This window comes from Balearica regulorum, chromosome 1, assembly GCF_011004875.1.
Source record: "Balearica regulorum gibbericeps isolate bBalReg1 chromosome 1, bBalReg1.pri, whole genome shotgun sequence".
NCBI classification, from domain to species: Eukaryota; Metazoa; Chordata; class Aves; order Gruiformes; family Gruidae; genus Balearica; species Balearica regulorum.
In genome coordinates, this window is record NC_046184.1 from 154267436 (window position 1) to 154281838 (window position 14403).

Consider the following 14403-nt stretch of genomic DNA (forward strand, 5'->3'; position numbering starts at 1 on the left):
GTATGTAATGCCAGGGGTTTTTAGGTCTCCTTGGTAAGCAGTCTGAAAGTCAGTTTGCATGGGTTTCTCAGTTGACTAAGAAAGTTGAGGAGAGCCTTGTATTGTAAAACATGCTGCTCTCTGAAAGATAAATGTCTTCCTCTAGGATGGAGGAATGCTCCAGTCTCCATAAATCTTTGTAAATCTCAAACCTCTTTTGATATTAGGTGCCTAAGCCCTTTTGGCAATGATGGAGGCAGGAGCAGTCTTTCAAAGAGTGCCTGGATGAAGTGTTTCTGTTCCTCTGCCCACAATATTTACATGGCTAGAGCACTCAACCAGGACTGACCAGCATCCAGTACCTTTCTGGCTGATAAAAAAAAAAAAAAAAAAGAAATCTCAATCCTCTTTTTCCCCCTCCCCATCCCTAGCACATCTTAGTCATATATTCTTTGGTCGAATGCTCTCATTCTTTCTTACTGAAGCTGTCTTCATGGAATAATTAGATATCCACTGTAATGGTAAGGGAGAGTGAACATGACTTCCCACAACTTACATGAGTCCTTATCCCTGTTCCTATGAATATTTAAATTTTTAATATGAATAATTCTTCAATTTAATCACTGGAAAAGATTGCTTTTTCTCCCAAGTGAGAGAGAGAAAAAGCATGCTTTTAAGCTCTTTGAGAGCATTCTAACATTGTGTGTTCACGTGTGTGGATGGAGGTAACCTAGCGGCTCAGATGAAGCTATTGGATTTTGCAATTGGCCATTGATATCTAGAATAGCAGTCAGGTTCTTGCTTGTGGATCTAACCAGAAGTCTGATTATACTTCTTCCCACCCCCCTCCTTGCCATTATCAGCCTGAAATAGGTCCACCAACATTGACGACATTGCAGTTGACAGTTGTATGAGAATATCAAGCTCTACTTACAAGAGCTCTTCTTTGTTGCCAGACCTTGTTGCCCTTGTTAATGACTACTGATATGTATTAGAAGAGGGACAAATACGGCTTTGACATCCCAGCTGAGCAAACTTCCCAGCAATTGTAAAAGCATATGGTCTCAGCTCCTAAAATGAATGCCAAGTCATACGCCTCACAGACTTGGAGATCTTTCATAACTCTTATTCATCTGAGCCTAACATGAAATAGGGCAGAAGGATTGTTGCTTAGAAGTGCCTGTTTCTTCTTGACTGTAAGGAGCTAGAATGACTAGCTCCTCGTAGGGTGAGTAGGTCAGAGATGTAGAGGTACACCTTGGGGATGGCAGAATTAGCTGAGTATTGCCTAGTGTATGCTGAAGGAGCAGACGTGCTAATTCAGTTGTTTTTGTTGTGTCTCCAAAGATGAGGTTGGTAGGTAGTTGAGTGTATTAGTCACCAGTCCCTTCCTCCCTCGCCCTTCATCGCTTGTAAGGTGAGCGCTTTGTTTTGCAAAAATTGTGTCTCTCAAGAAACTTCCAGCCTCGCTTTGTATGCAAAGTGGTGTCGCTGGAGTGTGCTTCTTGCTGTCAGTCTGCTCCTGGGGAGAGCTGTGCTCTCTCCTTGGGGTGGTGGAAGGAGCTGTAAAAATCAAGCCAACCGCCTAATTGAGGCCACGTTTGCAGTGCTGGGTTTTGAATCCGAACTGATAAAGGAATGGTGCGATGGTTTTAAGCTGGGAGGCAATTCCAGTTGTGTGATAGTGGTCATCAACCAAGAACCTGCCTTCGTGGTCCAGGATGGTTAAATCCTGTGCGTGTGAACTGTCGAGTGGCTCTTTGGCTGGCTGCCACGGACTAATCTTTTCGTGGCAAATTTTCTGTATAGTTTCCACATCTGCTTCTGCGTGTGTGTTTCTGTCCCTCTTAGAAACTCCCAATGGAAGGCCAAAAGGACTAAACATTTTTTTCTAGCATTTTGTTTGCTCAGTGAAAGCAGCTTGATTTTGTTTAGTTTCATGTGATGTTTTTGAACGGTTGTATACCCAACTTGCAAGGGAGAGGATAATTGAACAAATTTCAGATAGTACTATGTTGAAGGGGTTTGTCTGTTTTTATCCCTAATCATGGGATTAAATCACATCTACGCAAACTTGTTTAATAGTACACAGTGGCTGTAGCTCTGAAATTAAGAGATATAATAGCAACTGTATTAAATTAATCCTGGAAAAATGAACATGTCTAGTTTCTTAATTTTAAATTTGAAGTGCCTATTTTTTATTATAATTGATATGGGAAATGTATTTCTGGACCAGCACTTTAGCTATAAATTCATTATAATGACATTTGTAAATTTAATCCTTTATTTTCCAGATAATTACATTTTAATGTTTAGTTATTCATACTGCAAAATCTATAAGAACCTTGACAAAATGATATGAAACACAAATTATACCAAATTTTGAAATCAACTAAGCACAGCCATTGTCATCAACTGTACTTCTACTGTAGACTCAGCTGCTTAAACTCTAGTGTAAGATCGCAGGCTTTAAAGTAAGTGTTAGTTGTGTAAATATATGGTGTAAAATACAGATTACTTTGATTTTTATTTTATTTTTTTTAGTACCTTTGTATAAAAGTTGACACTCACTATAAATTGTGGGGGTTTGTTCATGCTATCAGATGAAGATTTTAGCCTCTCATGTTTATGCTAGGACAAAAAAAAAAAAGTGCTGACACGCAGCATCTTTTTCAGATAATCTAGTTTTTTGTTTCCCACTTTAGAAGACAATATCTTTCACCAGGGTTATCTTAATGCAATTCAAGATGTTATGATTTTTAACTGTTTGACACAAGAGTTAAAAGTACTATGAAGTTCATTTTAATATAGATAACTGTGGCCACAAAATCCCTACTTTAAAGAAATTTACTGATTTTTTTTTTTTTTCCAGTCATGAAGAATCTATGTTGACCCAATGCTCACTTTTCTAAATTCATAAAACAACAGAGACGTACCTAAATAACATTACGTAGTTTCTTAGTGGAATAATATACCAGAAGAGCCTAGCTACTTGGGGCAGCATGTCTCCAATTATGACCAGCCATGACTTGTTTAAAATAATAACAATAACATGGCTTTTTTCATTTCATGGTTTAACTTGGTTTTCCCATGCAATGTGGAAACATTTTACTTTGGATGGATATTATTCATAAGCTTTGTAAACTGTTAGAGCGTGCTACTTTATGTTTTCCTGCGAAGTGTTGTTAAGGCGAATGTTTAAGCTCTGATGGAAACGTTATCCTGTGACGATGGCCACGCTCGGCTTTATTTGGTACGAGCAGTGCCGCTGAGCAGAGCTCAGATTCCCTGGAATTACTTGTGGAGAGCCATAGCTGAGCACGTGAGGAGTTCTGTTATCTTTAGCAGGGTTACCTATGTGCTTAATATTAAAATATAGAAATCATTAAATTGCTCAGTGAGAGTCAGAGCCAGGTCAGGATTTGGCTCCTTACTGTGCACCTCCCCGGTAGCACCCCGAGGAGCAGGCAGGCTGCATTCGCATTGGGATGCTTGGCCAAATTTGTGACCTTACAACGTGTGCATCCTACAATCCTTCCCGTAAAGAAGCCCTCGGAGACTGCGGCTCAGACCATCTCCTGTCGGTGCCGGGTCGGCACGGTGTTACCGACATCGGGACCTGTGCCGTCCCTCCCCACCCTCAGCCCCTGCCTCCCTGCCCCCTTTGCTTGCTGGCACGGACTGCTCTGGGCGTAGGGACGGTGCTGCTGAGGTGCCCCTGCGCCATCTCCTGCGGGCTGCCCGGCCGGGTACCATGCACGGCGCTGGAGGGTAGGGAGGGCAGCGTGGCTTGCTGGCGGGGGGGACTCACTTGCCTTTTCTGGCTGGCCAACTGCCTCGCCCAGGGCCACGCACCTCCTCCCCAGTGTCGGGGGGGGGGTGAGGGTGGGGGGGGCAAAGATCTTTCCCTGTGGGTGGGATTCGGTTCCTTGGGCTGTGCCGTCTAGTGGCCTGGCCTGATGCCCGCAGATGTACATGGTGTCATCTCCAGATTCTGTTGTATCAATAGGCTTGCTCTTCCAGGAAGAGTTAGTTAGCGGGATCAGAGCCTTAATCGATTTGGCAGGCAGCGTGGGGAGGTGAAACAAAGGGACCGAGTGATTTGCCCGGAGTCGGGGCAGAAGCTCGTGGCGGAGCTGGGTGTTCTGTGCCCGATGCCTGATCTGCTCGGGCAGTCGCGCTGCCAGTGGAATAAATTTACTGGTTATGAATAACCAGCAACGCGTTTTGCCACGAGCCACATGAATAGCTGTTTCTGTCTGCGTGCTTGTTAGCAGATGAGAATTATTTTTAGGAATTAAGAAAATTTTTATTCATTGCTTACTGACTTTGAAAATTAATAAGCAGACTAGATTGACTAACCATTGTATTCTCTTCACAGTATATTAAACAAGTCTTTGAGTATTTGGTAGTTTCCTAGCAATTTGTCTGTGTGTTTATTATCTGATTTATTCCCCAAGAAGCACTGGTAGAATCAGATGACTTTAGTTTTGGAAACTCAGCAGTGATCATGGATCCTTTTGTTAATAAAGTCCAAAACCAATAGGAAACTTCAGTATTGACACAGTGCTGCACTTTGTATTTTGATTTGTGTGGGCCCATGGGGAATGAAGTTATCAAAGAATGTATTTGTGTCCTGTAGGAATTTCTTTTAGTTCTTGGATAATACAGCGTATGGTGTGACTTGCTGTGTAAGTGGAATGTTGACCTGACACTTGAAATAAGTAAAAGATACTAATCACTGAAGTAAAAATTAACAGTGATATTGATGTAATTTTTTTTTTTTTTTTTTTTTTACTTTAGCATGGAACTTATTTCTTGCAAGTAGGCTTCCCCTGAACCTGACATTGCTCTTACGTGGATTAAGTGCTAGGAATAGTTATTTTTCCTTTCTTGATTCAAAGCTTATTTGAAACCTGATTCAAAGCTTGTTGAAGTCAGAGGAAATTGTTTAATTATTGAAGACTATGTTTGGGTTAGTTTTTGAATTATAGGTCAGCATTACAGACTCATCAGATGACGTGTTTATAGCATCATAGGCTCCTAGGCTTGTGCCTACAGTCCCATCGTCCACCTACAAAACCCTGTGAACCAAGTTTGTAAGTGCTTTGAAGCACTGACCACTTCATCTGCTCCAGTTTAATTCTGGCTGGAAAGTACCTATTGTGCTGTAAGAACTATGGCAGGTTTACTCAGTTGCTAGTAATCCTCCCTGATGACCGCCCTAGGCTGACATACTTCTGGAAAGATACTTGTTTGTGTTCGTTGCACGTACAAAAATATCTTCCTCCGATTTCCCTATCTGAGCACGTGATTGATTTTATTTTCTTTTTTTTAAACTTTATTTGGCTTTCACTATGATGTGGCCATTTTTGGGAACCTAAACTTAGTTGTTAGATTAGTTTCCATTTGGAGGAGGAAAGCAGTAACACGGAGTCAGCATGTTTCTTTAAACACTCATGATGCATTTATCCTGTTTCCCCGAACAAAAGTCAGAACAAAGTGGCTTGTTAGGCAGCTCTTCTTCAAACGAGGAATCTCTGCTCCCTTCTGAGAGCCATCCATCCTGCCACGCGTTCTCCCACACAGCCTTACTGGATGGTGATGGCAATTTTGGGGCTCCCTTGATTGCATCGTAAGCCAGTTCAAGTTCTTAATTTGAAACACTCTCCCAGCCCAAACAACGAAAGCTCGTTTCTGAAGATGGAATGGATAGATTTGACTTAGTTTCTGATCAGAAAAGTGGCAGCAAATAAATGTCAATGGGTGGGGACAATGAGTCTTTTGGTCTTGGCAAGCTATTAATTCATTTCGAGCTGTGTAGTGAAATAAAATCCTAAGTAATATCCTAAGTATCTGATCATATAGTGGCTCAAATTGACTCCAGCAGGTCTAATTTCTTAAGTAAACCTTAGCTCTGAGAGATTCAATAGCAATTTAGCAATTCTCACATACATGCCAAGATATGTCAACCTTTGGTTTTGTGGAGACGTGAAGGAAAAGCCTTTGTATTGGTTAATCAGAGGCTTGTATGGGTGGAAACTTGCACAGATATGCACCATGCTTACTTTGACATCCAGGTTTCATATATAATTTATTTTGGGTTTATGGTCCCAAAGGAATTAAAAATATACAGGAATACTGACTTCTTGTATCAATACAGTCAAAATTAATGGGTTATGCCCTTTATAGACTTTTCTAAGTAATAATATTAGTTCCCAAAGTGTTCCAAATAATTTAAATTTTTAGGAAAACTTGTGCAATACATCTTCAAATTAATATTTTCATCTAACTTGTAAACTTGGGAACAACAACATACAACAACAAAAAAAATTGCTCTAAACTATTAAATGAACTAGACACTATTAATAGCACTTGGCGTGAATGTAACATTTCAACCTGATGTCGTATCAGGGTTTACCACTTAGTTGGCACCTTTCGAAATGAGGTGTCAAGGCTTTGTCATGTAAAATTTACAGTCTCAGTGTTTTAATCACTACTGTTTGTGCATTGCTGCTTTCCAAATATTATAGCAAATGGGGAAAAAATCTAAGCAATAAGCAACATGCTAAGGAAAATTTGATTTTTCTTTTTTAATGACCACATTAACAAATCATCTTAATGTTGTGAGTTAATCAATATAATAATGTCCCTTTATGGTGGTGGCACATACTATCCGTTAATTCTTTGCAGTGAAAAAAGACGAAAGGAGCCAGCTGCATTCTTTAAAATAGGATGGGTCACTTTGTAATCAGATTCTATTTTACTGCATTATTCACCTTGACTGTTTAAAGCAGCTTTGTAGTCAGTAATCTGAAGAAGATTCCTTCCACTTGCATACCTACCCACTCTTTTACGTCTGGAATAATAGTTATTTAGTAAATCAAATAACTGAATTAGAAGAAGGTTCTTTCTATACTTCACTTATGTTTTTAGAAGGCTCTTTCCCTAAAGACAATAGAGTCTCAAGAAACTTGGTTTTAATGTCTGGAAATGGACAGCTTTTGATAACACCTAGCTGACTAAAAAATCCCCAGTTGATCTTGTACCTACTTTCTGCAACCCCTTTTCCTTTCCACTGATGCAAACAGTGATGGTCACAACTTGAACTGGGGGGATTTTGTGTCGGGTTTTCTAACCGGTTCTGTCTCCTGTGGTTTGCTGGTCTGAAGAGCCACAGCTGAAAAGTTCTAAAAAAAGGAGGTGGTATTGGACTGGGGAGTGCTCCCTTTATTGCCTCTGCAATACTTTATAATGTATACAAATGTAACAGCAGTTATTGCATAGTTGTTTTTTCCCACGAAACCCCATTCTGAATAATCTCTCTATGCTATTTTTTGTGGTGTTTAAATCGTAAATATGATTATTACTTTTTTTTTAAGCTTTAATTGACTTTCTTTCATTTTTCTTTTCAGAGTGAAGGAGTTAATTTTCTCACCATGACCTCAAACAACAGAGTACAACATTCAAAGAAGCTGCTCGGCATATACTTTTTTTGTTGTTGTTGTTAGTTTGTTTTTTGTTGATTTCCCCCCCCCCCCCCCCCCCCGTAACTGAAGCTGCTTAAGGTTTACTTTTTGTTGTTGTTGTTGTTATTGTTGGTCTGGACAGTTACTTAACTGTCGTGGACTAAACTGTGCAACAAATCTGGGAGGAAGGGAAAGCAACCTGCCTAACTCATTACGTGTCCACGGCATCTGCGGTATCATTTTGCTGCTGTTTCGACAGAAGTTGGAGATGCTCTTTAGATCGTAGAAACTTTTCTGCCGGCCTCTTTAACAAATGGCCAATGCCTTCATTTCCTTTTTCTGCAAAGACAAACTGTATTTATTCTTCGGCATGTTAGGGGATTCTGTAACACCTGCTCAAGCAGTAAGATCTGGTATTTACTGGCGTAATTTCAAGCCTACCACAGTACTACCTCAGTTCAAAGTAAAGCCAGATTTGCGGTGTTGGTGTACGACAGAACCTCCTTTATCTCTATGCTGAGTCTCTCTCAAGAGCGGTCGTCAGCCTTACTGAACTTGCAACGCGTACAGCTGCTGCTGCTGGGTCGTGAATCACTAGCCGCAGGGTTTACTTCTCAGACAAAGCCGAACCAGGGCCCCGAAAAGCCTAAAATGGGATGAAACTCTGTGAATCGGACTTGGATGGAGGATTCAGAGTAGTTAAAAAAAATAAAAAAAATAACAATGTGTAACTGAAGCAACGTAAGTTAAAACCATCAAACTGTATTGGGGGTATCTCTCTTTACCTTTGACACACTTGTTTAATCCTCTCTATGTAGGTGTTTATGTAGGTACTTCAGATTGCAAAAGCCTTTTCTCCTATTTACAAGCTCACTTTTGTCAGCTAACCCTGTTCTTAGCTGCGTTTCTTGTAACCAAAAATCCACATAGGCATGCTAGGAATGCAGGGATGATAAGGGGTATCGGGCAGATTCAAGCGCTAATATTAACACAGTATTATCTTGCCATCTAGAAAGTCCTGATGTTTGCCTTTTACCAGGAAAGCACCATTGCAGCTGCAGGCATTATCACAGGGAAGAAGAACCACTGCAGTCACTTATCCTGAGTTCTTTTCGAGGCTACCCGTGCATCGCATTTCCAGTAGCCTGAAAATCCGAGTGATGTGGTGGCTACCGTCACAAACATCACATACAGCTGTTGCATCAGACTAGCAGAATGTCATGCCACCTTGTTTCTCCTCCGATAAATTTGTTGAAGAGTTTGTGTACGCTTTTAAGGGTACCTTCCCAGTGCCTGCTCTGATAGACATGTAAGTATTACTAAGTTATTTGACTTACGTGAAACTTTTTTTTTTCTTTCTTTTTTTAAATCATTGTGCTAGGTGGAACCTGTACTTCACTATTAACAATGCATTATCTTTTGGGATTTTTTTTTCTGAGGAAGACGAGAGTCAATGTCTTACAAATATAATGAATGGCAATGCGGTCTTCCTGCTTACATGCTGAATCTTTAGAACTGAGGATTGTATTACAAGACAAAGATGAATGTAAACTAATTCCTTCCCTACCCCACAACACACTTCATTTTTCAGTGTAATTTTTGGGGTCTTAGATCACAGCAATGCATAGGCTAATACAATATTAGATCTAAAATAAATTTAAATATCTAATCTGTCTGTTTGAGGTTGGTTTTTTAATTTTAATAATAATACTATAAATGGTTCTAAGACCCTCTAAAATACTGCTTGTTCAAGTCTGGAACTAAAAAAGCAAATACTTTTGACATTTTCTGTCTGAACCCCCCATAGCACTGAGTGCGGTACCTGCTGAATTAAATGTTCTGAACTTCTATTTTGAAGTAGCCCTCTGTACCAATTAAGAAATCATGCCACTAAAACAAATGGCTAAAATGCATACGGCAACTTCAAAACAAAAACTTGACAATATAGTCAATTCTTCTCTATCCTGTATATTTCACAAAGGCATATGCAATACTTACATTCTTAATTTAGTTTACAGAATGGAACCAAAATGTATAAATGTTATGTTTGCTAAAACTTCACAATGTATATTGGGTCTTTGTACATTTTGCCTGACTTACCTTAAATTTAAAATATTTTTTGCTATATAACCTTAACAGTTATTAAGCAGTGTTTTCTTTTTGGGTACGTATTGTTTCTGGATATCAAGATGTTAAATATATTTCTTGCTATTGTGATATGACAAGAGACTTAACTTATCTTGCTGTGTCTTCCAATGTACACGCTGTATATAAGGATAAATGTGATGCTGCTGGAGACCAGAATAAATGGAACTAGAGTAGTGTATTGTATTTAGTCTGTATTGATCATGGATGCTCTCCTTAATAGCCATATGCAATAAAATACATTATTTATGAAAGGAGTAAAGTATTTGTGTGCCTGTTTTCTCTAGGGGTGGGGTATTTTTTCTGGTTCTTTACATAAAATGACTTTATTCTCTTTTTTTTTTTTAAACAGAAATACTTTTTTTCTCAATAAATCTTACTGCTGTGCACATATTTACCTGATTTCCTTTTAATGCATATAATCATGAAATAATTTTAAATCTTATTTAAGAATAAAAAGATCACTATTATAAAGGCAAAGTTTGTATATTTGAGGAAATAACTAGGAGCAGAATTTGGTCTTAATTTTTAATTCCAGTTTTAAAAGTGAGTGGAAGACTATGGGAGTCCTTCTGGCAGCCTACTTAGTGGGAACAGAGTTGCCCTATATGTGCTGTATAGTTACTTACACTGGTACAAGGTGAATGGGAACCTGATGCTCTATGTAGTTATCTTCATCTGCTAGCTTGTGTGCAGGGGCTCTGGGGCACAGTTGTAGACACCTTGGGGTCACCATAGCCGGACCTGCTCCTGGTCAGTAGGAATGTCCCTTACGCCTAGGTGCAATGGTCCTTGCACCTAGTTAAATGACCTGTGTGAGGATCCCTGACTTGTGACAGGGATTGTGGTGATGAAGGGCAGGGGACGACAACAGTAGGTTCATAAAAAGCTTGGTGTCCGTTTCACAGCAGAGCCTTGCTGAAATCTCCTTTGCTTCAGCGGAGGAGTGTCTGAGTGACACATCTTTGTTGATGACATGCAAGGCCTGCTGGTGCAGGAGGAGACATCATCTCTCCGTGTACCACGTTTAAAGTATTTTGGAGTGAAATCCTGTCTTGGGACACATATGTTATATTCTCCTGGCCACATCTACCGGTAAGTGGGCTGGTACTTTCATGGTTACCTTATGTTTTGGGGATGGTTAAAGGACCATACTTGTACAATTTTGTCTTAAAAGGACAAAACCTGGCTCATTGTGGCAAGCTCAAGTTCTTTCTCTGAAAGTGGCTTGAATGGAAAAGAGCAATTCTGTCTGTTGCTGCAGTAGAGTCATCTTGTGGCTGCTGGAGTGTCCATGTAAGCCACAGAGTGCGGACATAAATCATAGATAATGTGTATGCTGCTCAAGAGAGAACATTCAGTTCCTTCTCTCATTTGTCTTGACCATCTTAGCTGCAGGCTTAGCTAGGGGAGGCAAACTGGAATATTGTGGATCTTACGGTGCCTACAACTTTGAAGAGAAAGAGCAATTGCTTTAGTCTTTGAAATCGCTCTGGAGAAATACAGCTCTCCAAAACTATCTTCTCCTTTTGGGCTGTCAGCAGGGTTTGTGAGTGGTACCTTACGATACCATAGAAGAAGAAGAATGTGTTTAATAAGACATCTGGAAATCCAGTATCGGATTCTCTGGTGGGTTCCATTTCTGATAATCAGAGCATAAAGGAAACCACCCACAGCACAGTTTGGTGTGTTGTAGGCTGCTTCCAAACAGAGCGACATTCGCACTGACCTGAGAGTGGTGCTCTTAAGTCTCTGTCCAGTGACTGTCCTTCTCAAGGACCTCAAAGCAGTCCATGGCTTCCAGCCTCCTTGGGAACCTTGGTTTACTTTTTGTGGTACAGGGTTCAGGAAAGGGTTGATACATGTCCAGGTGTCACCCCAACGTGGAATGAGGTTATCTTGAGCATTTACCTGTGCCCTGGAGCTTAGAAGCACTCCCAAATTCTCCAGTTCAGAGTGGCCCTTGAGACTATTATAAAAGGCATCATCTTTTCAATAATGAACACGGGACAAGCAAGTTGCCTTCTTCAGCACCTATTCCTACCATTCAACTTGCTTTCTTTTTTCAAAGAGGATGGGAAGAAGAAAGGGTTCACATCTTTGCTATGCTAATCCTGAACTCATTTGTGAGTGTTCTGAGGAAATGCAACTTTAAGTCTGATCTTGGGCAAGCCATTGCAGAATAGTGCGACAGGAACAGATTTGGCCAGAGGTGCAAGCCTTCCTCTGTGGGAGGCAAATCACTTACCAAATCTTTTACTATATTACTACTGCTTCAGTCATTCCCAGATGGCTTTTCCACCTTGAGGAACTTCAGCCAGGTCTTGCAGAGACATCAAGATGCACTGCAAGCCTTACCTGACTTGGGCCTGGCTTTTCCTGGGGGACCCTCTGAAAGGGTCTGCAGACAGACATTATATTTAATGAATGAGATTTTTGCTTTTTAGCAGCCCTAAATATTTATTGTACAGTTGATCTTAGATATTTCTTATTTAAGTGTACAATTTCTGACATTTAGTGGGAATCTGGCTTCTGAAATCTGAACTATCTCAGTGGCCTACAAAAATAATAGGGACAGAAAATGTCACCATTCACTTTTGAAAATATAGATCCCTGGGTTTGGGGTTTTTTTATTATTTATTATTGTAATGTGTCCAATCTATATATCAGACTAAACATATGTTTTACAATGTTGAAGTTGGGGATGGAGAAACTATGGCCTATGGGATGGATCTGACACATAACATTGGTTCATATGAGCCACAGCCTCATAATTTTTTTCATCTTATTAGGCAATATAGTGCCATGTGTTGAATGTGTGGCTGCCAAAAGTTTTTGAAAAGTCTACTTGATCCTTGGTATTTCTTTGCAGGGCCTCTCTGCATCTTCTCTTTCCCCCTCTGCTTAAAGTGAGCAATAAACACAATCATAAAAATGCGCCCGTAAGTGCTAAACTGAATGTAGAAGGCATGTCTAGAAGGTGAGGGGCACTACAGCCAAAATACTAGCTCTTACGCAAGGAAGAGGATATAAACATCAGGCCATGTTTACATACTGTAAATGGAGGAGGCAGAAGATGGAATTAGACACACTGTGAAATATCCATTAATACGGATACGAGGAGGGTCTAGATAAAGGAACAGGATTCCCTTACTTGGAAACATGCTTGCTGCAGATGGACCAGGCACATTGAACTCCCACATTTGACAGGAATTAAACATTAATATATTATTCTGTCTCAACCTTTGAAATTTCTGCTACTGCTCCTAAAAATAGTTTTCCTTCTCATTAAGTAAGGATCCTGTCTGAAAGTGTGGGTGTACCCAACAATGCAGTTATTACTTCCCCATTCATTCATTAGCCTGAGTAAGCTGTATTGCAGAGGTGAACATCCAGGCCTACCATTCTGCCTCAGACAAACTCCGATGTGGAAATTTTGCCCAAGCAAAAGGGTCCAGACTTCGATCTTGTAATACGACTTAGATTTTCCCCCAAAAAGTGAACTGAAGTGTACCCTTAATTCAAAATATCAGATCAAGTGATGAAGCTTGTGTATAAAGGGATGAATTTACTACATCTCCCCTGGAATATTTTTGTGTGAAAAGTCTGACCTTAAAACAGTAGAGTTAATATGTGCTCCTAATTACTTTTAAAAGTTTTCTTTCACCCAGGCATAATGGCTTTTTGGACAAATTTGTACACTAAATGATTGTAGAAAGGTCTCCCAGGTATCTCCTAAAAGGTCTCCAAGAAGTAGTCTAAATTTTTGGTGCTACAATACATTATGACCTTATTTGAGCAGTTACTCCTGGAGAAAAATAATGATAATTTCTACAACATCGGCCCTTTACTGGCAATTGACCTGATTCAGATGCAGATATTGAAGACAAAGGAACTGGTGAGACTGGTTACTCTCAATTAAAACTCAGATCATTTGCTCAAGAGTGCTCTTCTCCAACTGCAGATGAAACTCCTTATTCAATGTGATGAATCAAAAAAACCCAAAGCAACACCACTATTGACTTTTCTGACAGTTGCGGGCAGTATCATTTCATATCAGGAGACACCAATTCTTTCCACATGTCAGGAGAGGAACCATCCCACATGTTACAGAAGACGGGCAACTTCTCCTTGACGAGGAGACTCAGGTCAGAGCAGGGCTCCCACCCCTCCTTGGGCATTAGGAGTGAAGCTGGCCTGTGTGATAAAGCAGCCTGTCCTCATCAAACCTTCAGACAAATATTGCCAACCTGCAAAAGGACCAGAAAGTGCGGGGGGTGGTGTATTATGCCATTGCTTCAGTGGTGTGATAAACCTAGGTGGAGCTGTCATGGTTCATGTAAATGTGTATATACTTAAACAAGCTATGGAGATAGGGGAGAAATAAAGGATACACCAACTACACTGCCATATCTATCATTTTACTTAATCTGACTCAGGTAACTGTGAGGTGTTTACCCCTTCCCTATGCAGCAGTGATTACCTCGAATTATCTCACACTTGCCATGAGATCAGGGTATAAACACGGAGACTGGGAAGCAAGTTCACACCAAGCTCACCCCTTAGCAGGGTCACCCGGATCACCTACAACACACCCACCAATTGCCCTTTTACTGCTGCCAATTTGCGGTCTAAATATCACAAGCTGCTGCACAAAGATAAACCCTGGGGCCCCGGTCTCAGTGGCCGCCGATTAGGAATATGCCACCATTGCATTCATGGTGATTTACTGCAACTGAAGCTCTGACTCAGAGTCGTTTGGGAGGTTGTTTATATATTTTTGATATTTTGGGGTTTTTTAAACCTTATG

General features: G+C 40.3%; 1 protein-coding gene across 1 annotated transcript in view; it reads left to right on the plus strand.

The window, feature by feature from the left end:
• IRS2 (insulin receptor substrate 2) overlaps positions 1–9855 on the plus strand; it is a 32239-nt gene extending 22384 nt beyond the window's left edge. The window contains exon 2 of the mRNA XM_075740317.1: positions 7395–9855. Within this exon, the coding sequence (XP_075596432.1) occupies positions 7395–7399 (5 nt within the window). The 3' untranslated portion in view covers positions 7400–9855. The remainder of the gene's footprint in view (positions 1–7394) is intronic.
• Positions 9856–14403: the final 4548 nt, after the last annotated feature.